The 20,857-nt window shown below is 63.0% G+C and overlaps 11 protein-coding genes across 11 annotated transcripts; 5 read left to right on the plus strand and 6 right to left on the minus strand.

The window, feature by feature from the left end:
- Positions 1-798: 798 nt before the first annotated feature.
- On the plus strand, positions 799-4,032 carry LOC62_01G001448 (uncharacterized protein; the record flags this gene model as incomplete). Its single annotated transcript, XM_062767941.1, has 2 exons — positions 799-1,753; positions 1,801-4,032. The coding sequence occupies exons 1-2, from the start codon at positions 1,397-1,399 to the stop codon at positions 4,030-4,032; spliced, it is 2,589 nt and encodes an 862-aa protein (XP_062623925.1). The 5' UTR covers positions 799-1,396.
- Positions 4,033-6,094: 2,062 nt separating this feature from the next.
- On the plus strand, positions 6,095-7,581 carry spn2 (Septin spn2). Its single transcript, XM_062767942.1, has 5 exons — positions 6,095-6,232; positions 6,399-6,464; positions 6,519-6,647; positions 6,715-6,818; positions 6,879-7,581. Exons 1-5 carry the CDS (start codon positions 6,166-6,168, stop codon positions 7,473-7,475), a joined length of 963 nt encoding a protein of 320 aa, XP_062623926.1. The 5' UTR covers positions 6,095-6,165; the 3' UTR covers positions 7,476-7,581.
- A 107-nt stretch (positions 7,582-7,688) lies between these two features.
- On the minus strand, positions 7,689-8,531 carry HEM4 (Uroporphyrinogen-III synthase; the record flags this gene model as incomplete). Its single annotated transcript, XM_062767943.1, has 1 exon — positions 7,689-8,531. One exon carries the CDS (start codon positions 8,529-8,531, stop codon positions 7,689-7,691), a length of 843 nt encoding a protein of 280 aa, XP_062623927.1.
- A 210-nt stretch (positions 8,532-8,741) lies between these two features.
- On the plus strand, positions 8,742-9,482 carry paiA_1 (Spermidine/spermine N(1)-acetyltransferase; the record flags this gene model as incomplete). Its single annotated transcript, XM_062767944.1, has 1 exon — positions 8,742-9,482. The coding sequence occupies one exon, from the start codon at positions 8,742-8,744 to the stop codon at positions 9,480-9,482; it is 741 nt and encodes a 246-aa protein (XP_062623928.1).
- A 69-nt stretch (positions 9,483-9,551) lies between these two features.
- On the minus strand, positions 9,552-10,312 carry LOC62_01G001452 (uncharacterized protein). The gene is made up of 4 exons (XM_062767945.1): positions 10,070-10,312; positions 9,989-10,016; positions 9,806-9,923; positions 9,552-9,740 (listed from the first exon to the last, which is right to left on the minus strand). The coding sequence occupies exons 1-4, from the start codon at positions 10,302-10,304 to the stop codon at positions 9,627-9,629; spliced, it is 495 nt and encodes a 164-aa protein (XP_062623929.1). The 5' UTR covers positions 10,305-10,312; the 3' UTR covers positions 9,552-9,626.
- A 184-nt stretch (positions 10,313-10,496) lies between these two features.
- Dnajc3 (DnaJ subfamily C member 3) lies at positions 10,497-12,291 on the minus strand. Its single transcript, XM_062767946.1, has 4 exons — positions 12,130-12,291; positions 11,844-12,082; positions 11,595-11,788; positions 10,497-11,555 (listed from the first exon to the last, which is right to left on the minus strand). The coding sequence occupies exons 1-4, from the start codon at positions 12,284-12,286 to the stop codon at positions 10,580-10,582; spliced, it is 1,566 nt and encodes a 521-aa protein (XP_062623930.1). The 5' UTR covers positions 12,287-12,291; the 3' UTR covers positions 10,497-10,579.
- A 221-nt stretch (positions 12,292-12,512) lies between these two features.
- On the plus strand, positions 12,513-13,425 carry OCA1 (Putative tyrosine-protein phosphatase OCA1). The gene is made up of 5 exons (XM_062767947.1): positions 12,513-12,660; positions 12,715-12,819; positions 12,854-12,978; positions 13,013-13,151; positions 13,192-13,425. Exons 1-5 carry the CDS (start codon positions 12,559-12,561, stop codon positions 13,351-13,353), a joined length of 633 nt encoding a protein of 210 aa, XP_062623931.1. The 5' UTR covers positions 12,513-12,558; the 3' UTR covers positions 13,354-13,425.
- Positions 13,426-13,490: 65 nt separating this feature from the next.
- TIM10 (Mitochondrial import inner membrane translocase subunit TIM10) lies at positions 13,491-14,253 on the minus strand. Its single transcript, XM_062767948.1, has 3 exons — positions 14,168-14,253; positions 14,006-14,081; positions 13,491-13,812 (listed from the first exon to the last, which is right to left on the minus strand). The coding sequence occupies exons 1-3, from the start codon at positions 14,193-14,195 to the stop codon at positions 13,608-13,610; spliced, it is 309 nt and encodes a 102-aa protein (XP_062623932.1). The 5' UTR covers positions 14,196-14,253; the 3' UTR covers positions 13,491-13,607.
- Positions 14,254-14,415: 162 nt separating this feature from the next.
- On the plus strand, positions 14,416-15,756 carry Wars2 (Tryptophan--tRNA ligase, mitochondrial; the record flags this gene model as incomplete). Its single annotated transcript, XM_062767949.1, has 5 exons — positions 14,416-14,560; positions 14,606-14,616; positions 14,683-14,976; positions 15,013-15,247; positions 15,290-15,756. 5 exons carry the CDS (start codon positions 14,416-14,418, stop codon positions 15,754-15,756), a joined length of 1,152 nt encoding a protein of 383 aa, XP_062623933.1.
- Positions 15,757-15,830: 74 nt separating this feature from the next.
- tum1 (putative 3-mercaptopyruvate sulfurtransferase) lies at positions 15,831-17,146 on the minus strand (the record flags this gene model as incomplete). The annotated part of the gene is made up of 5 exons (XM_062767950.1): positions 15,831-16,297; positions 16,349-16,492; positions 16,552-16,641; positions 16,750-16,945; positions 17,015-17,146. The coding sequence occupies 5 exons, from the start codon at positions 17,144-17,146 to the stop codon at positions 15,831-15,833; spliced, it is 1,029 nt and encodes a 342-aa protein (XP_062623934.1).
- Positions 17,147-17,337: 191 nt separating this feature from the next.
- On the minus strand, positions 17,338-20,778 carry sec21 (putative coatomer subunit gamma). Its single transcript, XM_062767951.1, has 7 exons — positions 20,586-20,778; positions 20,217-20,404; positions 19,996-20,154; positions 19,518-19,954; positions 18,558-19,468; positions 17,826-18,508; positions 17,338-17,775 (listed from the first exon to the last, which is right to left on the minus strand). Exons 1-7 carry the CDS (start codon positions 20,620-20,622, stop codon positions 17,437-17,439), a joined length of 2,754 nt encoding a protein of 917 aa, XP_062623935.1. The 5' UTR covers positions 20,623-20,778; the 3' UTR covers positions 17,338-17,436.
- Positions 20,779-20,857: the final 79 nt, after the last annotated feature.

A 20,857-nucleotide genomic window follows, 5' to 3' on the forward strand; every position in this document is an offset into this window, starting at 1 on the left:
GCGCGTGAGTGCGCGCGGCGGCGGCGGCTGATGGCGCGCCGGCCTGTGCGCTGCACCTGCGCACCTGGCTCCCAACCTGGCGTGGTGTTTGTGGTCTATGCGCGACGGGCACCCTGCCGCCGCCGTCACCACGTCCTCACTCACTGCTCATTGTCCCCTCTCCGTCCCAACCCACCAACACGCCCACGCGCGCGCCCACATCCATCTACACGGGCATCCCTACCCCTCATCACCCACCCCCTTCAGGTTCACTACTGTCACGTTGCAAGACGCCCTGTTGACCTCGTCTTGTGCTACTAGCTAGCTAGCTCGCTCTTGATCTAACCCACATTAAGCACACCATCTCAAACCCCGCAGAGTCTCATACCCAAACGAAACGAAACGAAACGCGCGACTGGATCAATTCACTACACTACCTACCCTTCCTGACTTGAAGCTCGAGAGCTTGTCCATCGACACACTTGACAGCTCGACATATCTACACCTCGACACACCTCGACACCACCACCTCCGGCTGGCCACGGCGTCGCGAGGACTGCGCCCTCCTTCGCCCTCCCTTCCGTCGCCGAGCTCCCCACACCACCGGCACGCACGCGACACGACCATGGTGGTCGCGACCGTCACCCACCAGCTCGACTCGCCGCCGCGACAGCACGTTCCCCTCCTGTCGGCATCGGCGCACAACAATAAAGCGCTGCCAGTCCCACCGGAAATCGACAGCTTCACGGCCCATCTCGAGTCGCGAACGTGAGTTGACCCATGGTACACGGGTAGAGGTCTGAGTTGTTTCAGGTTAGGCAGAGCAGCAGGAGCAGCCGCAGGAGCATTAACAAAAGCGCAACCGCCCCTACCGCTGCCGCCACCCCCGTCAAAAGCCAAGCTGTTTGGCACGCGCTCAAACTCGTCGAAAGAAAAGCTCGAAGGCATCGGAGCGCCGCTGTCAGCCCCACCATCCAACGCGAGTCTGTCATCGCTTCTCCCCTCGAGAATAGCGCCAAGAGGTACCGGCGCAAGCTTGAGCGTCGGGGTGGTGGCCGCCTCAGGAGCGGAACCCGGTGGGCCACCGGCCAAAACACATCACAGTGGCGCTGGGGCCTCCTCGTCGTCCTCAACAGGAGGCAAGGGGGGCAAGGGCAATGGCTGGCTCAGGCAACCGCACCCGAACCCCCAGCCGCCGCTGGCGGCCCAATCGGTTCCCACCACGTCTGCTCCGTGCTCGACTTCGTCTCCACCTGCTTCTGTGACGTGCAGATCGCCATCACCACCTCGGCTCGACAACGTGGATACGGGGGTCGGGCTTGGGAATGCTGGCGGGCAGACGCTGTCGCGCAAAAAGTCGAGCGCGTCCCTGCTCTACCGCAGTGTCGGGAGAGGACTGGGGCGCGCCGCCAGTGTCATGCGACGCAACAACACAGCTCCAGAACCAATGCCCACGACACTGGCATCATCGACATCCACCAACAACGTGGGCAACGTCCCTCCACGCAGCACGGAGCCGGGCGGATCACGGCATCATCCTAATGGCACTTGGTCCTCCCGGCGGACCCGTCGAAACCCAAGCGTCGGCTTGGCCGAGCTATGCGAGGATACCCCAATGCCCGTGATCGCCAACAAGCTGTCCGAATCGCCGCCAAAGGAAGCACCGACGCGTATCGCGAGGTCTGGGACGCTGTCGAGGAGGCGAAAGTCGTCACACATGGTGCCCACTCCTGTCCCCGCTGACGCTGGCGTCAGTCGTCCGTTCAATGTACAGGTGAGTGTGTGACGACCAGGTGGTGGCACTGCTCTGACACACAACAGCACGAGCTCCACATCACAGCCGATCTTGATGGCCTTCCACAGGAATGGCTACAGAGCTTGAAGATCCAAGGGTTATCTGAGCAGGACTTGCTGTTGATTACGGCGGCTCAGAGGCGGCAACGGGCCGTAGCCCTCACGCCGATCCGTCCAGTCACACCGGGAAGTATGACCAGAGTGGCGTCTCCGTCGCCTGTGCCTCCTCCAGGTGTGACGCCTCCAGTTGTGACGGTCACTGCGAGCCCGGCGCAGGTGGCATTCCCAGACGACCTGCCAAGACCAAAATCTCAGCGGACATCTGTAACCTCGCCCAACACGCCCACGGATGGGGATAGCAGCAGCGCTTCGCGCCGTGAATCGCGCCGCGAGTCCGCAGCGCCGAGCCGATCAGATTCACGTCGGACCAGACGACATACCTTTATCGACGGCACGTCGCTCCAACGATCCTCGAGCATCATTTCAAAGCTGCTCAGCGACCTGGATTCGATCAGCACGCGGCCGTCGAGACCAGTTACCGTGGTCACTGATACCCTGTCGCCGCCGATGGCCGGTCGCCCTATGAGTGGCCAGACGCTCCAGACGATCAGTGATGGCGTATCGGGTTCAGCTCGATCTTCAATCGCTGAAAGCCTGCACGCGCTCACTCGCCGACTGTCAGACGACCTCGCTGGATTCCGCAACATTGATGTTGGCGCCGGTGAAGAGAACTGGGCTGCGAGCATCCTCGCTGCTTGGGACGTCGACAAGGCGCTTCAGCTCTCGCCAGTTCCGGAGCAGGCGAGGACGTCGTTGCATGTGCCACCGGCGATCCATGTCCCAGACTACGTCTCGCAGCCGTCTCTCAGTGTCGAGCATGAGTGCGAGGAGACCGAGTCGGTCAGTGCTGCCGTTCACGCCGGCACGACGCCATCGCCAAGCCCACTCCCCACACCTCTTCTCAAGGGCGGGTTCACCGTCGCCTCCATTCCCATGGCGCCAATGTCCAGGCTCTATCCAGAAGACTCGGCCAGCAGCGAGGACGATGCCGCGGACGTAGCCGATGAGAGCGAGGTCGCTGGAACGGACGCGGGCTTTGAGACGACCGATGACCACCAGAGCACCGATGACGACGACGATGAAGAGCCAGTCCATCTGCGGCGGCGCAGCAGGTCATTCGACTGGACCGTCATCAACCGCGCCAGCACGTTCACGCCGCTCCCCCCGCCCCCTCCGCGGCATGTTATCCGCTCGCCAACACCCCAGTCCTCGGTCAATGGCCACGTCTCGCCGCCGCGCAAGATCACGGGCTTGCACCTCGGCTCGAACAAGCGCAAGTCTGTCGACTCGTTCGGCGTTCTCCCCTCTGCGTCGGCCTACTCTGAGCAGTCGCGCCGCTCGCTCGACGACTCGCCAGGGACGCCAAGCTCCGAGCTGGCACCTGGCTCGGCTTCTACCGATAATGGTGCCGAGGAGGGCGACGAGTCGGAACTGCAGGACTCGTCCGAGGTATCCTCGTCGAACGCGATGCACGTGCGCGTTGAGGCTGGCTCGCATACGCGCAACGCACCCTCACTCGGGGTCGTCGCTCGCGAGATCGAAGCCTTCCGCCCCGGTCACCCGTTCGTCTCTCGCTCCAGAAGCAACACGTTCGAGACACAAGAAAGCGGCCACTCGACCCTCTCGAGCGAGTACTTCAAGCGATACCCGCTCCAGGCGCAGCGTATCCAGCCGCAGCCGGCCGCCGGGCGCTCGGGCCAGAGCTTCCCCGCTTCGGGCAGCTCGTCGGACCACAACTCGAGCTTCCCCGTGTCGGCCGTGAGCGTGCCGGTGTCCCCGACAGCCGAAGGCAGCAGCAATAACGGCCACGCAACGGCGCACCCGTTCTTCACGGCGTGGAACCCTACGGGCTTTGGATCGAGTTCGCTCCCCAAGATGTCGGCGCTCGGCCTGTGCCTCACCCTCGAGGAGCCGTCGACGCCAGTGCAGGCCACGGACCCCGCAGTGGCGACGGAGACTGCCCACGACACGACCAACGAGGAATCACGTATCAGCGTGTTCAGTTCCGCGACGAACTCGGCCTACTCGCTCCACGAGGCGACAGTGCAGCGGGCGTGGCCTGGCGTTCTGCGTCGTGTCAATGAAAGCCTCGAGCACTGCAGGAACGAGAGTGAGAGCGGGTCGAGCAACGAGACCATCAACGCGCTCGGTGCCTTGGAGGAGGCTGCGTGGCGCATGTCCATATCCCAGGGGAGATAGATGATCGCGTGATAGCCAGGGAGGAAAACTGTTGTTGCCCAAAAGAATATGAACAGTCGTATACTGATGCATGTGTGTTGCCGGTCAAGGCATGTGCCCCAAGCTGATTGGAAGCAGATTAAAGTGTCAAGCTATCGCCCCTCATGCCTTCTTGGCACGAGCATACTCGACAAAGTCGTCAATGGTGGAGGGCCACGCGGCTGAGGCGGCGTCAGCATGTGTCCTTGGCCACTGGTACTGGCTCGACTTACCCTCCTCGTCGTACTCCTTGAGCTCGGCGTCGATGGTACGGATGAAGTCGATGAGAAGGCTCCAGGTGTCCTTGCTCACGGCCTTGCCCTTGCTCTTCTGGAACTCGAGCCAGAGCTCGAGGTCGTCGGCCGAGAAGTCGGGGGCCTGGTCGGTCGCGGGGGAGGATGGCGAGGTGCCGGGAGCAACGTGCGAGAGAGCACTTGGCCTGGCCTCGAGAGCAGGGGGCAGGTAGAGGGTCCAGAGGTCAATAGCTGGGTGCAGGTGTTAACCTTGTGCGGAGTGTCGCTACCTCGCACGTACCAGTGTCAAGCGCGAGGACGCGCGCGCCGGGTGCCTTGCAGAGGTCAAAGGTGTGCATGTAGACCTTCTTGAAGTAGACGGGGTCGGCGTTGAGCTTTTTTCTAAGCTTTGGCAGCGCGGCCTTCATCGATGCGAGCGAGTTGATGCTGTCGAGTTAGATTGAGTCAGTGACGTTCAACTCACCTCGGGTCGATCGCGATCCAGCCCTGGACAAACGGCTCCTTGTCCCACTCGCCCGTAACCTTGGAGCCGAGGTCGGCGGCAAGGCAGAAGAGGACGGGGTCGGAAGAAGGGTCGATTCCGAGCTCGCCGCAGAGCTTCATTGTGCCGTCAATATTGATAATCTTGGCGTCGGGGTCTAATCTGTCAGCAACAAGCCTCGGCGGTAGAACCTGGATCGATCGACGGCGCGCGCCTCTGCTTCCCTCTGGCCGTAGTCGACCGTTCCACGCCCAAACTATACTCACCCTTGAAGTGCTCGTAGATCTCTCCAATCTTCTTCTCGGCATCCTTGGTGCTGCTACGCGATGAGTCGGCGCCCTCGTTGAAGTAGCCGTCGATAGCATTGGGGAGGTTGAACTTGTACTTCTTGAGCCATTTTGTGGCCTCGGTCGATCTGGAACGTGTCAGTCGGGCAAGGAAGACAACCTCGTCACGTCGTGACGACTGGGGGAAGGGGCTGGCACAAGTCCGTGCCGCGCCGCGCCGCGCCGCTGATGTTGATACGCACGGTGCTCCTGTAACCTCCTGGAACTCCTTGATGAGGGCCTTCTCGCTGCTCTTGGTGAGAGGACGAGACTGGGTATGTTAGATATGAAGCTGGGTTGAGGCGAGGTCGGCGCGGCAGCACGACCGGGGCTGGTGCTCACCATCGCGTGATCAGTGCGTGAAGTGGTGGAGTCGGTGCTGGTCGTTTGTGTGTGTCGCTTGGGTTGGGTGTGGGTGATGAACCTATATGCAAGGACCGCGAGTACGAGGGTGAAGAAGAGTGAGGAAGTTAAGCAGTGTTGGAGGAAACCGAGAATGTTGGGCAAGAAGATATAGGTTGGTGGACTGTGTGTGTGCAGCGAAGGGGGCAGTGATCAGTGAGGACTGATTGTGACCACAGTCGCACGCAGGTCCGACGTGATGGAGGTGAGCGGACAGTCGATGGACCTCCACCGGGCAGGCCAGGTGAAGTGACGAGGGGTACGATTATTCTGACGTGATTTCTTTCTGTTTTAATCCACTCAATAGCGGAATCAAATCTCCCTCCTCACGCGTTTGTGTTCGTCCTTCCCCTGCGGTCCCGCCTTTGGCCGTTTTCCCTGAGCTACTAGGTGACGACCCGTGCGCCGCGTCTCAGTCGTGCCGCCAGCCGCGTTGAACAACGACGACCCGAGCGTGTGCCGCCTCCGCCGCCGCCGCGGACGGGACCTTGAACCTGGGCTGGCTCTCGCTGCTGCCGGGTGCCACTAGCCTCGACCTGACACGCTGCACACGCTGCTCACACTGCACGCACGCACTCACTCTCAACAACCACCTCGACACCACCTCTACACCTTTGCTCACCACCCCTTTTAATACCCAAACACATTCAACATGGCTTCCGCTGCCGTCTCCAGCGCCCTCGAGGACATTGTCGCGTCCTCTTACGTCGGCTTTGACTGTAAGCGTCGACCTCGACCCCGCAACGCGATGAGATCCATCACCCCCGCGCGACCGTTTCCTTCCTCCGGCGGACACGACGCTCGGACAACGGAACATCGCGGCGGGGGGTTTGGCGACGCGCACGCATACCCTCACCCCGCGGCAGCATCAACTGACACTCGCAGCGATCACTCGCCAGATCGAGCACAAGCTCCTCAAGCGTGGCTTCCAGTTCAATGTGATGGTTGTCGGTGGGTAGCAGCGAGACGACAACCCCAGGAAGGCACGCGGCTCACGCATCACAGGCCAGACTGGTCTCGGCAAGTCGACCCTCGTCAACACTCTCTTCGCGTCGCACCTCGTCGACTCGAAGGGCCGTACCGAGCAGGACATTGCCCCCCGCGCGACCACCGAGATCCACGCAAAGTCGCAGGGTGAGTTCGATGCGCACGGGCGCGCCGCCGCCGCCGCCGCGCGGGAAGGCACTAACGCTGGCACTAGTCATCATTGAGAACGGCGTGCGTCTCAAGCTCAACATTATCGACACCCCCGGCTACGGCGACCTCATCAACAACGAGGGCTGCTGGGACCCTATTGTGAAATACGTGAGTGGGAGGGATGCCTCGTGGGGCCCAGGAAGACGCGTTGCTGACACCTTCCCTCAGATCAAGGACCAGCACTCGGCCTACCTCCGCAAGGAGCTCACCGCCATGCGCGAGCGCTTCATCCCCGACACCCGTGTCCACTGCTGCGTCTTCTTCATCAACCCCACCGGCCACACCCTCAAGCCCATTGACATCACTGTGCTCAAGAAGCTGTCCGAGATTGTCAACGTCGTTCCCGTCATTGCCAAGTCGGACTCGCTCACGCTCGAGGAGCGCGAGGGCTTCAAGCAGCGCGTCATGGCCGAGCTCCAGTACCACCAGATCCGCCTGTACCCCTTCGACGGCGACGAGCTCGACGCCGAGGAGCTCGAGCTCAACGAGCGCGTGCGTAACATGCTCCCCTTCGCCGTCATCGGCTCGGAGAGCAGCGTTATCGTCGACGGCAAGCCCGTCCGCGGCCGCAAGAACCGCTGGGGTATTGTCAACGTCGAGGACGAGAACCACTGCGAGTTTGTCTACCTCCGCAACTTCCTCACCCGCACCCACCTCCAGGACCTGATCGAGACGACGAGCCAGATCCACTACGAGACGTTCCGCTCAAAGCAGCTCCTCGCACTCAAGGAGTCGTCTGCCAAGGCGCAGCAGCCTGCGGCTTAATTCTGGCTGTCTTGATCTAAAACTATTGCTTCTTCGTACGATTCCCTAGTCCCTTATTCTTGTGAACACCCGTAGTGGGATACCTGGTGTGATGCACTTATGACATGATGCGATGGCCCGAGGCGCGCCAGCGCCAAGTGCGGGGCAGGACAACCGCGAAGGCGGCCTGCGTGATCTATGACGTTTCTACGATACTGTCTCCACCTGCTCGGCTCAACTGCGCCGTTCCCCAGCTTCCGCCGCGTCGATGGCAGCGAGCAGTCCCTCGGCATTAGGGGTCGCCGCGACTGCGTCGAGCGCATACCCGGCATCACGGAGCCACGCGGCCGTCGTCTCGCCAATCGCCGCGATGCGCAGCCGTCTATCCTGGGCGCCGTCGGGGCGCACGCCGAACCCGGCCGCTTCGAGCAGGGGAAGCACGTACGAGGCCGAGCTGGGCGAGAAGAGTGCCGCCCAGCGCAGGCTAGCCTCAAGCCGCCCCACATCGTCCGCGAGTGAGGGCGCTGGCGCAGTGGCGTACACCTGCACCTTGATTGCCTGCCGGCCCGCAGCGGCCAGCGCGTCCCCGAGCGTCGGGAGCGTCTTGTCGCCCGTGAGGAGGAGGTATGGGCGGTAACCTGCTGCGCCGTCGCGCGGCGGCACGGAGAGGAGCAGCGGCGCAAGAGACGCCGCCGAGATGGCCGTTGGGCCCGGGGACGGGCGCAACGCAGGCGGCAGCCCCGAGGCGTCGAGGACGGACCCGACGGCCGGGCCGGGCGAGTAGACTTGCACGCTGGACCATGCTTCGGCTTCGGCTTCGGCTTCGGCGGGCAAGGTGACGGAGGCGGCCGCGGCCACCCATGCCTCGGCGGCACGGCGGGAGGTGATCACCACTGCCTCCCAGCCGCCCGCGCCCGCGGCGAGCACCGGCTCCAGCGCGCTTGGCAGCAGCCGGTCTGCGAGCGCGGGCACCGAGATGGGCGCGTAGCGTGCTAGCGTGGTGGGGTAGCTGTCGCCGTTGGCGGGGGTGCGGAAGAGGACCAGGCGAGTCGGGGCGGGGGCGTCTCGGTCTTCCATTATTGTTGCCGGTTGAACGTCGAGTCGAGCGAGGAGGCGACGAGTCGAGGTCAAGAGTCGAAGTCGGGTGGTGGGTGGACGCGATGCGCGGCGTTCGCCTGGTCGCCGCTGCGGGGTCCCCGGCCAAAAGTCGCAATGGAGGCGTCGTCGAGGCTTGGGTATCTCTCGCTTGCGACATTTCTTCTTCTTCCTTGTCTCGTCCACACTCCCATGCCGCCAGAATACAACCCCCACACGCCCGGCGAAGTGAGCTACGCCGTCGCTGGCCCGGCCGACGCGACCGCCGTCGCGGCGCTCGTTGCGCGCGTGTGGACGCGCTTCTTCGGGCACTCGGTCTCGGCCGAGGACCTGGCACAGCACCTCGCGACGAGCCTGCACCCGGATACGATTGGCGAGGAGATCGCCGACGGGGACATGGCGTTTGTCATCGCCACCGTGGACGCTGAGCGGAGCGAGGCGGCCGACGAGGCCGGGGACGTGTCCGCCGGCCCCGGGGCCAGCGCCGACGCCGACCGCGCCACACGGCACGCACGTTCGCCCGTCGTCCCCCTCGTCCCAGCGATAACCGTCACCCCGTCGCCGTCGCCGTCCCCACGCCCTCCCTCTCCAGTGGACAGCACCCCCGGCGCCCGCACGCTAGTCGTCGGGGTCGCGCAAATCGTCGCAGGCAGCACGGAGCCGTGCCTCACGCACCCCAGCCCCGTCGAGCTGCGGCGCTTGTACGTCGACCAAACGCAGCACGGCAAGGGGGTCGCCGACACGCTCGTCTCGGAAGCGGCCAACATCGCCGCGCAGCGCTTCGGCGCGCAGTCGCTCTGGCTCGGCGTGTGGGAGGATAACCCGCGCGCGAGGCGGTTTTACTCTCGCCTGGGCTTTGGCGAGGTCGGCGAGCACGAGTTTGTGGTCGGCGGCGCGGTGAGGCGCGATATCGTCATGGAGCGGGCGCTGTAGCGTGAGCGGGCACTGCGGTGGGGCGTGGAGCGGGCGCGTGGGTGTGCTTCGCAGCTCATAGACAGACGACGTGCATAGACATAGACGATGTGGCATAGATGCGACAGACATAGTATATTCGTGCACTTGGCAGCACCCGCTCGCCTACGCCTCGTACGCCGACGAGATGTGCCCCGCAGGCACTGACCCAGCGTCGACATCCACGCCGTCCTTGAACCACCTGTCGGCTTCGGCGATCTCGATAGTGTTGCCCGACATCTGGGGTCGTTAGCGAGTCACGACCACGCCGAGCCGCTGGCACGCGCCGGCCCCACCACACCCACCTGCCTGCTCTTCATCCGCCCGTCCTCGGCAAACACCCAGTGCTCGAGCCCGTACGTCCGGAACCACTGGCTGCTGGGGTCGGGGGTAGCAGAGTGTTCGTACCAGAACTCGACGGCGCTGCGCAAGCCGAGCGTCAGCGAGGCTCGCTCTGTGCGCCGAGCCACCTCCCGCAGGCCACTCACATGCGGTTCCCCTCGAACGCGAACAGCTCTGCACGCGCGTCAGCACCATCCCACCCAGCCCCGCACCACCACCCCACGCACCCTTCCGCAACTTGTAGTTGTGCTCGCGCGCCCACTTGTCCGTCAGGAACGCCTTGATCGCCTCGGTGCCGCTGAAGAAGTGGTCGCGGTTACGCCACACGCTCGTGGGGGTATACGCCGGCGCGACGAGCGCCGGGTCGCAAGTGTTCCACTTGTTCTGCGCCGCCTTGACCTTTGCGTGGGCCGTTTCGCGGGTGAACGGTGGGAGCGGGGGCAGGGGGACTGGGCCGGACATGGTTGCTTGGTGGTGTGATGCGAACGAAGGAAACGAGCGACTCACGGAGTCGACGACCTCTGCCCCTTATCTGATTTATTTTGGCTTGACGTCACGCGCGGCCCACTGCGCCCATCAGTCATCTGCGGCCATTGCCCGAGCTCGCAGACACCGCAGCACTCCGAATCGGACAGACTGCCTCGCCTCGAGCCGCCGCAGTGATACAATGCATGGCTCTACATGCTCTATCTAGACACCACCACCTCCACCTGCTGCTGCACTCGCTACACGCGCTTCTACTGGAACTGGAAGTGGAACTTTTGTCCACCGCCGCCAGGGAATCCGCCCCCTGGAAACCCACCGGGGAACCCACCGCCTGGGAAGCCCTGGAACTGGAAGCCGCCGCCGTGGTGCGCGAACGGGTTACCGCCGCCGTGGCCGGCGGTCGGGTCGTTCGGGTCGTGCCCGTTGTCGTACTGCTCGCGGAGCTTGGGGTCCGACAGGACCTCGTAAGCCTCGTTGAGCTGTGCCATCTTCTCCTCTGAGCCGCCGACGTCTGGGTGGTTCTTCTTGGCCAGTCGCCTGAACGCCTTCTTGATTGTCCGCTCGTCGGCGTCCCGAGGCACGTCCAGAACCTTGTAGTAGTCCTTCTGCTTGGACACCTTGAGTAGCCGCTGCGCCTTCTGCAGGCGGTTCATAATGTCCTGGCTTTGGCGGCCAGACGCCTCGAACGCCTTCTGGAGCACCGCGACGGCCTGGTCAAACTGCTCCTCCTTGAGCAGCTTCTCGGCCTTGAACACGAGACCCGACTCGTCCTCGGGGTCCATGTCGAGGATGACGTTGCACGCCTCGGCCGTCTTGGCACCGAGGTCGTTGGCGGCTACACCGGCACGGCACACGAGCGCGTAGAGGTTCATCCTCGCCACACTCGTCTTGAGCGCGTGGAACTGGGCCGGAATGTTGCCCTCCTTGATCTGGTCCTTGAGGGCGTTGTCAAACCGAACCAGCAGACCGTCCTCGCCCTTCTCGCCGCGGGCGAGCAGCAGCGCTTTTCTGTTGCTGCCACCCTCGACGAGGTTGTTGAGCTTGACCGAGTCCTTGGATAGTGACCTCAGCAGCTTGTGCATCTTCTTGCACGGCTTCGAGTCCGGGTCGTAGTGGAGGCACTGCTTGAGGTGCGAGGCGTACGTGTCCGAGTTCATAACGAAGAAGGCGATGGCTGCGAGTCGGACAGGCAGGGTTTGTGATGCGGGGTCGAGCGTTGCCAGGCGACTGAGAGGTCAGCAAGCGGGCACACCATACTCTACTCACGTCAGGTCACTGTACGCTCCCTCAACGTCGCCCAGCTCGGTCGCACACTGCGCTCTCAACTCGCGCAGCTCCTTGGAGTGGGGTCCGACCTCGATAGCCTTGCCCGCGTGGACGACACAGTTGGTCCACTGCTTCTTCTTCGCAGAACTCTTGGCCGCATTCTCCTCCTTTGTCGCAGTGTCCACAGCAGCAGCCTGGCGTGTCAGCGTCGGACGGGCAAGATGGACACGCCGCCACGGCATCACTCACCAACCGGTCGGCGGCCACATCACCCTTCTTGCTCTTTCCAAACGCCTTGAGCTCTGACCCGGCACCCGCAAAGTCGCCCTCCTTGGCCAAGATCTTGGCCTTTTGGTAGTGGGCCTGCGCGAAGCCGGGGTTGAGCCGCAGCGAGGCGTCAAAGTCGGCGAGTGCGGGGCCGTGGCGTCCCTGCGAGAGATAGGCCGTGGCGCGCTTGTAATAGTTGAGGTACGACTCGGGATCGGCCTCTGGGGTTTGTGTCAGCTGGCACTTGCTTGTACCCATAGCTACCCACCGATAGCGTCGCCGTACGCGCGAGCCGCGTCGGCATATTGCCCGGCCGCGAGCAGGCGGTTGCCCTCGCTGGCCGCCTCGGTGCCCGTGCGGCCCTCGGCGAGGGCCTGGGAGGCGAAAAGGAGCGCGAGGGGTAGTGATAGGAGTGTCACCCGCATTGTTGTGGGCGTGTGGGGATGTAGAACAAGCAAAAAGGCGAGATGTCGCCGCACAAGTCGAGGTGCCAGCGCGTTCGGTGTTGGTCGATCAACCTCCACGCCATCAACAATTGACCCACATTGATTTCGCAAAAAGGTTCCGCTCCAACGCCGATAACATCAGCCCGGCCCAAGCCAGATCGTCACTGCCTGCAGCTGCTTCTGTTGTTGCGTCCCATCTCGCCCACCCCGACCGACGACAGCTCGCAGCCCAGACGGCTCGCAAGGCCACAATGGCCTCAAAGCAGCCGAGCAACACGCTCATTCAGGTCCCCGAGCGCTTCTCAATCGTCGAGCCAGGCGTGTACCGAAGCGCGACGCCGACCGCAGCGCAGGTGGGTCTCGAGCTAGCACTCTCGTCGGCGTCGCGAGGCTGACGCCTGCCCCAGGTCTCCTTCCTCGGCTCACTTGGCCTGAGAACAATCATATCCCTCACGGCCGAACACCCCATCCCGGCCCTCATCCACTTTACACGGACCAACCACGTCGACTTTGTGCGTCGCGTCGTGAGACAGCACTGACGGTCAGATCCACCTCGGGACCAACCTCTTCCAGCCGCTAAACGACTGGAAGCCCATCGGCGACGAGATCGTCAAAGCTGCGTTGGAGATCATCCTCGACGCGAGATCACACCCTATTCTAGTTATTGATCCGTGCGTGGCCCGTGCGGCCAGAGCTGACGCCCAGAGTCGGTATCCACCAGACGGGCATCGTCCTCGGCTGCCTGCGCGTCATGCAGGGCTGGAACTTTGCGTCGGCATTGTCAGAGTACAGAGCACACTCGGGGCCGACAAAACACCGGTACTCGGACGAGACGTACATCGAGGTGGGTTCCTGGAGAAGCAGCGCCGCTGACATCCATCCAGTTGTTTGACCCAGACCTCATCAACCTGCCTCCGAGCCACTGCCTCCCTAGTTGGTGGGCGCCGCCTGGACCTGGCGACGAAGCGGACGATGACTGGCCCGAAGAGCTGGAGAAGCCAAAGGAGAAGGAAAAGAAGAAGAAGGATAAGAAGGGTGATGATTGAGGGGACGGCGGTGGCAACTCCAGACCACCACCAGGCATAGACTGTATACTGCATTTGGGACCGCCCATCTAGACATGACAAGCATGTAGATTATCACGTCGTCGTCAGTGGCATCAACAACTGGTGCGCTCGCAACCTCGACATGAAAGGTGATACATGTTGCTGCTGTCGCGGTGGCGCGTAGCAACCTCAGTGTGCTACGCCGCCAGCCGCTCTACGGCGCTGCGCGTCCGCGCGTCCGTCCGTCTGTCCACTTATCGGCCAAACGAGCCGGTCGACTGGGCCTGGCCGCCCATGGTCTGCATGCGCTCTCCGACCTTCTTGTTGACCTCGAAGAACTTGGCGGTACACCTGTCGATGCAGACGGCCTCGCCCTTGAGGAGCTCGCCCTCGGCGTAGCGGTGGTTCTGGGGGTTGGGCTGGATGCACTTTGTGTGGCAGGATGTGACGAGGCGGTTGCTGTGAGACGAGGCGCAGCCGGGGCGAGTGTGTGCGAGGGAGAGTGAGGGGGGTGAGCGGCGACGGCGATCGCACGGTCGAAGTCATCGCAGGAAGGCAGAAGTCGAAGGCAAGGACAGGATCAAAGACACACGGAGGAACGGCGAGCCCATGTCAGCGTTCGTCTTAACTCCATACACCACTCAACACCCACAAGACGTCAGTGATCATGTCGAGCTCGGAGATGGCCATCTCCATCTTGACGGGGTCGACCGCGCCTTGGTTCTGGGCTGGGCGGGGGGTTAGCACTCTCGCAATGGTAGTCGTCGACCAGCGCATTGCGCATCGCCCGCGCCCGCGCCTCCACTCCACTCACGAGCTCCGCCACCGAAGAGGAACGACATGTTGCTGGATGTGTAGTGTGGTGTGGGTGGAAGTGGAAGTGTAATGCTCGAGTTCGAGTGACGCTGACGGCCGGGAGAAAAAGTCGGCAGAGGCTCGTTTTGATGCTCAAGCCGATGGAGGCCGGCCAGGCACGGCGGGGGATGAGGGAGGGAGGGGTGCAACTGACTTCGAGGCAGGTCATTTAGCGACTTGTTCTTCGCCTTGTCTCTCCCACACACCATGCACGCTAGGATACCACGGCTTGCGGGCCATACTGCGGTTACACGCAGCGCCGTGATTCCTGCTGGCGCTCGCGCATCGTCGTCCAAGGCCACGCCGAAGGCCGCGCCTCCAGAGGTCGTCTTCTCGGGCATCCAGCCGACCGGTACGTTCCTCCTGTGATGGCGTGAGCTGCACTGACCGACCGTAGGCACACCTCATGTCAGTATCTGCTCACCGTCGTATCTCACTCTCTCGCTCGCTCGCTGCGCTCGCTGACGCCCCCAGCTGGGCAACTACCTCGGCCTCTTCCTGCCCTTCCTCGAGCTGCAGAAGACGACGCCGGCCACGACGCCAGTCTACCTCACCGTGGTAGGCCTGCATGCCATCACGCTCCCGCAGGACCCGGTGCAGCTGGTACAGGACCGGCGCAATATGCTCGCGAGCCTGCTGGCGTGCGGTGTCGATCCCGAGCGCACAACACTCTTCCTGCAAGAGGACGTGCGGGAGCACTCGGAGCTCGCGTGGTTCCTCAACACCATCGCGCCCGTCGGCCGGCTGCAGCGCATGACGACGTGGAAGGTGGGTAGTAGTGGCCGTGAGCCAGCTGACCTCTAGTCACGGCTCGCGACGGCGCGCAACGCAAACTCGGAGGACGAGGTCTCGGAGGAGGACCTGCGCCTAGGCCTGCTGTCCTACCCCGTCCTCCAGGCCGCCGATATCATGCTGTACAAGAGCACGATTGTGCCCGTTGGCGAGGACCAGACGCAGCATCTCGAGCTGGCGCGGGATATCGCGCAGGGCTTTAACCGGCAGTTTGGCGATGTGTTTCCCATCCCCGAGACGCGTGTTGGTAGGTTACCGACGTCCGGGGTATACCCAGCTGACCTCCCAGTTCCGCAAAAGCGCGTGCTGTCGCTCCGCGACCCAGCACAGAAGATGTCCAAATCGGCCCCGAACCCCCTCTCGCGCATCTCGCTCACCGACTCGCCAAAAGACATCGCCGCAAAGATCAAGGGCGCCGTCACCGACTCGATCCGCGAGGTCACGTATGAGCCGGATACGCGCGCCGGCGTCGCAAACCTGCTCACCATCTGGGCGGCGTTCGACGAGCACAAGCGCACGCCGGAACAGCTCGCCGCCGCCGCACAGGCTGACGGCTGGGGCGCGGGCAAGCTCAAGGCGGCCGTGAGCGAGGTCGTCGCGGCGCACCTCGCGCCTGTGCAGGAGGAGTACAAGCGCATCATCGCTGATGAGGGGTACATCCGCGACGTGGCGGCCAAGGGCGCCAACAAGGCGCGCGAGCAGGCAGCCAAGACCATGGCCGAGGTGCGCGCCGCCGTCGGCCTCGGCGGGATCTAGCCGCCATGCCCTCCCCACCCCTCTCACCCATAGACCCCACTCATACTGCATGCACATCTATTCGTTCGTTTGTCCTACTTGAGCGGCTTGGGCTCGCCCTTTTCAATAACGCTCTGCGGGCGCGAAGCGTACCCGGTCCAGCTCTCGTCATAGATGGCCGTCTTGGGGGACTTGCCCTCGGCCTCGGCGACGAGCTGGGCCGCGAGCCAGTCGACGCCGGCGGTGAGGCCGGACCCGCACGAGAACACGACGCCGCGCTTACCGTCCAGCACGTCCTTCCACGCGCCCTCGCCGCCCACGGCAGCCACGAGGATTTCGCGCAGCTCGGCGGGGCTCTTGAAGCTCGTGTATGGCCGCTCGGGCGTCGCCTCAGTGAGCAGGCTCGCGAACGGCAGGTGCCCGCTGCCGGGGATATGCCCGCTCTCGAGTCCCGGGCGCGGCTCGGGCTCCTCGCCGGAAAAGCGGCCGATGTTGCGCGCGTCGAGCACGATCTCGGCCGCCTCGGGGCTCTTGGAGATGTTGTCGACGATCTGGTCGTACGCTGCGGGCGTCAGCGCCGTTGACGTCCCACTGCTGCTCCTGCCATACTTACTCCTGATGTTGTCGTGGTCAATCTCGCCGGCGGGGTACGAAGCCACCTTGGGCTTGGCGACGTCGCCGACCTCGACCTCGCCGCCCTCGGCGATCCAGCGCGGCAGGCCGCCGTCAAGCACCGAGACCTTGTCGTGGCCAAAGGCTGTGGCGGGCGTCAGTACGCGACGCGAGCGCCTCGCTCCCCCCCCTGTCTCTACCTACTCTTGAAAGTGTACGCGCCGCGAGGGGACGAGAAGACGCCGATAGTGTCATACACCACGACGTGGGTGTCGGGGGTGATTCCGAATTTCTCTGCGCGCGTGTCAGGCGTCGGCTCTCATCTCGCCCGTCTCCGTCCCCCTCGTTCCGTCTGCTCGCCCGCCCGGCAGCGAGCGCCACGCTCGACTCGATTCGACTTACCCACAGCGTCCTGGAACACACCAACAGTCGGAATCATGTGCGTCAGGCTCAGCCGGTTGATCTCGGGCCGCAGCTCGGCAACGGCGTCGATGTCGAAGCGCTGCGCGCCGGGCAGGCGGGGGCCGGCGTTGAACTCGTCGTTGCCGTTCCGATCGGACGTGGGCATGTGCCACGAGGCGTCGAGCGCGACGATTGTCTACGAGCGCGAGTGTCAGCGAGCTGTGCATGGTGGACGGGGGACGGCCGAGCCCAACACAACACCCACCTTCGGGTCAATCGCCTTGAGCTCCTTCGGCGTGAGGAGGAGCGGCACGCGCGACGCCTTGGCGTGCAGGCTGCGTAGGTGGAGGGTGCGGCGGGCGATGCCGCCGCGCACGATGGGGGCGAGGAGGAGCATGGCTGGGTGTGGGGGTGGGTGTTGGGGAAGTCAGTCCTGTTTCTAGGTTTAGTTGTGGTCCTTAAGTAGTCGGCAGTGTATGACGTGACCACTTGACATCTGGCGCATCGGAATTCCCTGGCGGTAATGACAAACGCCGCGTCGCGTCCACTTGAGCACCCGAACAGTCGATACGCATCAACTAATGTGCGGCCCAGTACCGCCTCTGCCACACCAAACAACCTGCACCTGCTTGCTCACCGCGCTCCCCTCGCGCGTGCCGCCGAATCAATACTACATACGCAGAGGCTCTAAATAGCAGCCATAACAAGCCGTGTTGCCTCCTCCTTTTCTGCGCGCACCGCCAGCTCGAGCGTAACTCCCTGCCCAGCCGCAAACGTCATGCGACACCTCGCGAGCACCTTGCCACCACCGCCAGTCACCACACCGCTCAGGTTGAGCGTGTGCACAGACGTGGACGTTGGCTGCTCGGTGCCACCCAGAGGCTCCATGCCGAGCACCTCGATGATCGACTTGACTGCTTCTGACAACGACTCGGACGACGACAGGGCAAACGTCTCGGTGATTGACGAAGCGCCCGCCAGCTTGTCCCATTCGCTGGAGAAGGTCGCGTAGGTGGGGGTGATGTACTGGACAGTGTCAGCTTGGATCTAGGGACTATTCCCTCGCAGCTACTCACGTCACCCGCACCGAGGTCGACATCCTCGACCTGGTACTCGTCGTCATAGCCCTCCTCCTCGGGCTCGCCGCTCGATGGGTCGACCTCCTTGGAGACGAACTTGAGGGTGGCCGTGAACGAAGTCGTGGCGTACTCGGCGGGCTCGTCGCGGGTGAACGACACGTATACTGTTCCGGCTCCAGAGGCCGAGGTGAGGGCGGGGATGGGGATAATAAAGTCCTCGGTGAGACCAGACTCCTCCGAAGGACTCATAACAACCGCGACCTGCTCGAGGACAGTGTCGGGAATCGTGTTCGACACATTGTACTGGAACACAATGTGCTCCTTGAAAATATGCTTGACAACGCCCACTGCGTACTCGGTCTCGCTCTCCGTGAGCTGGATAGGCTTGGGCGACGACTTGAGCACAGGGCCGTAGTTCTTGAACTCGTCGATCGCAGCGAGCTGCGAGGCGTACGCAGACTGAGCCTCGGCAGCGCTCGCCTGGACAGGGGCAGCCTCGATAGCCGCCGACGACGAGGCGATAGTCTCGAGGGCAGACGGGCGAGATGAAACCTCGGCAGCGGCCTGCTCGCGGCTGACCTTGGGCACCGCCGACGCGTCAAAGGCAGTCGAGTGCTGCGACTCGTCCTTGATGTACGACACAAGCGAAGACTCGAGGGCAGCAAGCGAGTAGGTGCCCTCTGAAGTAGGGTCAGCAGACGTCTCCTAGCCGAAATGCTTGGCACTTACCCTCACGGACAAAGGCGTCGGCGAGAACCTTGTCGTCCAGCACCTTGATGTACATGGCAGCGCGATCCCGGACCTCGTCGTCGACATCGTCGAGACATCTCCTCAGCAGCACACCGACGCTCTTGATGACGTGCTTGTCATCGACCGAAACACCAAACTTGGCAAGGGCACTGACAGCAGCCGCACGGACAACAGCGTTCTCGAGGACAACGCGGTTGTAGATGTAGCGGATGTACTTTGTAGGGTTGCGCGTCTTGGGGCCCTCAACACCGAGGAGGTGGAGAATGCGAACAGAGAGCTTGGTGAACTCGCAGTCCTCAATAAACTCGCAAAGGTGGGCAAGGGCAGCCTCGCGGCTGTCCTGGATGTACTTGATCATGTCGAAGATGGCCTCCACGACAGCGTACTTGAAGTCGTAGCCACCCTCGTCACGAAGGACACCCGAGAGGAACGAGAGCATGACAGCCTGCTTGGCAGGGAACTTGAGGCAGAGCGAGCGGATGGCGTCAACAACGACAATCTTGAACTCGTCGGTAATGTCGGTCATGAACGACGAGATCTGCTTCATGAGACGGTCAACCGAGGCCTCGTTACCAGTCTTGAGCAGAGTGGTGATAGCGTAGGTGGCAATGCTGCGGTTCGAGTCGGTGATGAGGTTCTCGAGGTCGAGGTTGCACGACGTGACGGCCGAAGGGTGGGTCTGGGCAAGCTTGCTGAGGGTCTTGACAGCAGCGAACTTGAGGATGACCTTGGGCGACGACAGGAAGAGCTGGAGGACAGCAACGGGGCGGTAGAGCTCCGAGGCAGTGACGCTGCGCATCTCGCAAATAGCACGAGCCGCCTCGATGTTGACCATGTCCGACTTGTGACGAAGCAGGCCCTCGAGGTACTCATGCATCTGCTTCTGGACGCTGCGGGAGGGTTAGCCACGTCACCGCGGAGTAGACGGCATATACTCACTTCGGGTCCTCGTCCATAACCTTGCGGGCGAAGCGGATGAGCATGACAATGGCCATGGGGTTGCGGACAACGGTGGCCTGCTTGCCGGCACCAAGCTGCTGGACGAGCTTGGTGATAGCCATGCGGTCCTTCTCGCGCATGAGGTAGAGGAGACCAAGGGCGTGGTACTGCATGATGTAGCTCGAGCTCGTGGTCGGCTGGTAGCCGTTGGATCCGCCGCCCGAGATGTAGGCCGCGGCAGCCGACGCAGTGTACGACGACGACGAGACGGCCTTTGCGTTGACAGCCTCCTGCGCCTCGTTGGACCAGCGCTTGATGATGGGGGAGGCGATCGGGAACAGGTGGTACGACGAGATGAGCGACGCCGACGACACCGAGGGCGAGCGGTCAACGAGGGCCGACTTGAAGAAACGCTCGACCGACTGGACCGAGTGCGCCTGAGGATTGTTAGCCGGTTGTCGATCGCGGTCACACTCACGTCAATGATACGGGCCAGGGCACGGATGGCATTCGGACGGTAAACAACCTCAAGGTTGGGCTGCATGTCCTTCATGATCGACGAGGTGACCATGATGACATCCTCGGCAATGGTCGAGAGCTCCTTGATGACGAGGTAGACCATCTGGCGGAGCGCGACCTGTCATCCACGTCAGCTTGTGTTGTCACGGACCGCGGCAACCACGGCGTGTTTCAACGCACATCCTTGTGCTGGAAGAGCTTGGTGACGCCAAAGAAGAGGGTCGTGGCCTCCTGCGTCGTGAAGGTCTCGCCGACGTAGAGGAGGTAGACGATGCGCGTGAGGAGGGCACGGCATTTTCGTGGCGAGATGGGCGACTCGTTGAAGACGCGAGCTTCCTGGAGCACTGTCGACTTGTCGTGGTAGTACGCTGTTTTGCGTTTGGGTTTGAAGACGACAAAGGGCGGTGTTGAAGACGATGGCGACGACGTGGGCGAAGCGTTTGGCAGTGGGGGGAGAGTACGGTTCAGCTGAGCAAGCTTTGGGGAGCGTAACCAGAACATGATTGTGTCGATATGTTCTGGGTTGAACGCGAGAGAGATGCAACTTACACATGCCGCCAGACTCGTCGTCCTTCTTGAAGGACATTGTGTCTCGCGCGGGGGGGAGTAGAGGGAGACGAGCGAGTGACGAGAGGGCGCGAGCGTCGAGGGTCGAGAGGGGAACGTGCAGAAGTCAGAGGTGGGGGGTGGTGTGTAGATGATGGCTTGGTGCTTGTCGATGTCAATGGCGTCGGTCGCTGGCTGCCGGCGTGTCGAGTTGGCACCAACCCAGTGTGCTGGCACTTCGCGACGTGATGAGCGGGGGTAGGTAGGCAGGGAAG

This window comes from Vanrija pseudolonga, chromosome 1, assembly GCF_020906515.1.
Source record: "Vanrija pseudolonga chromosome 1, complete sequence".
NCBI lineage: Eukaryota > Fungi > Basidiomycota > Tremellomycetes > Trichosporonales > Trichosporonaceae > Vanrija > Vanrija pseudolonga.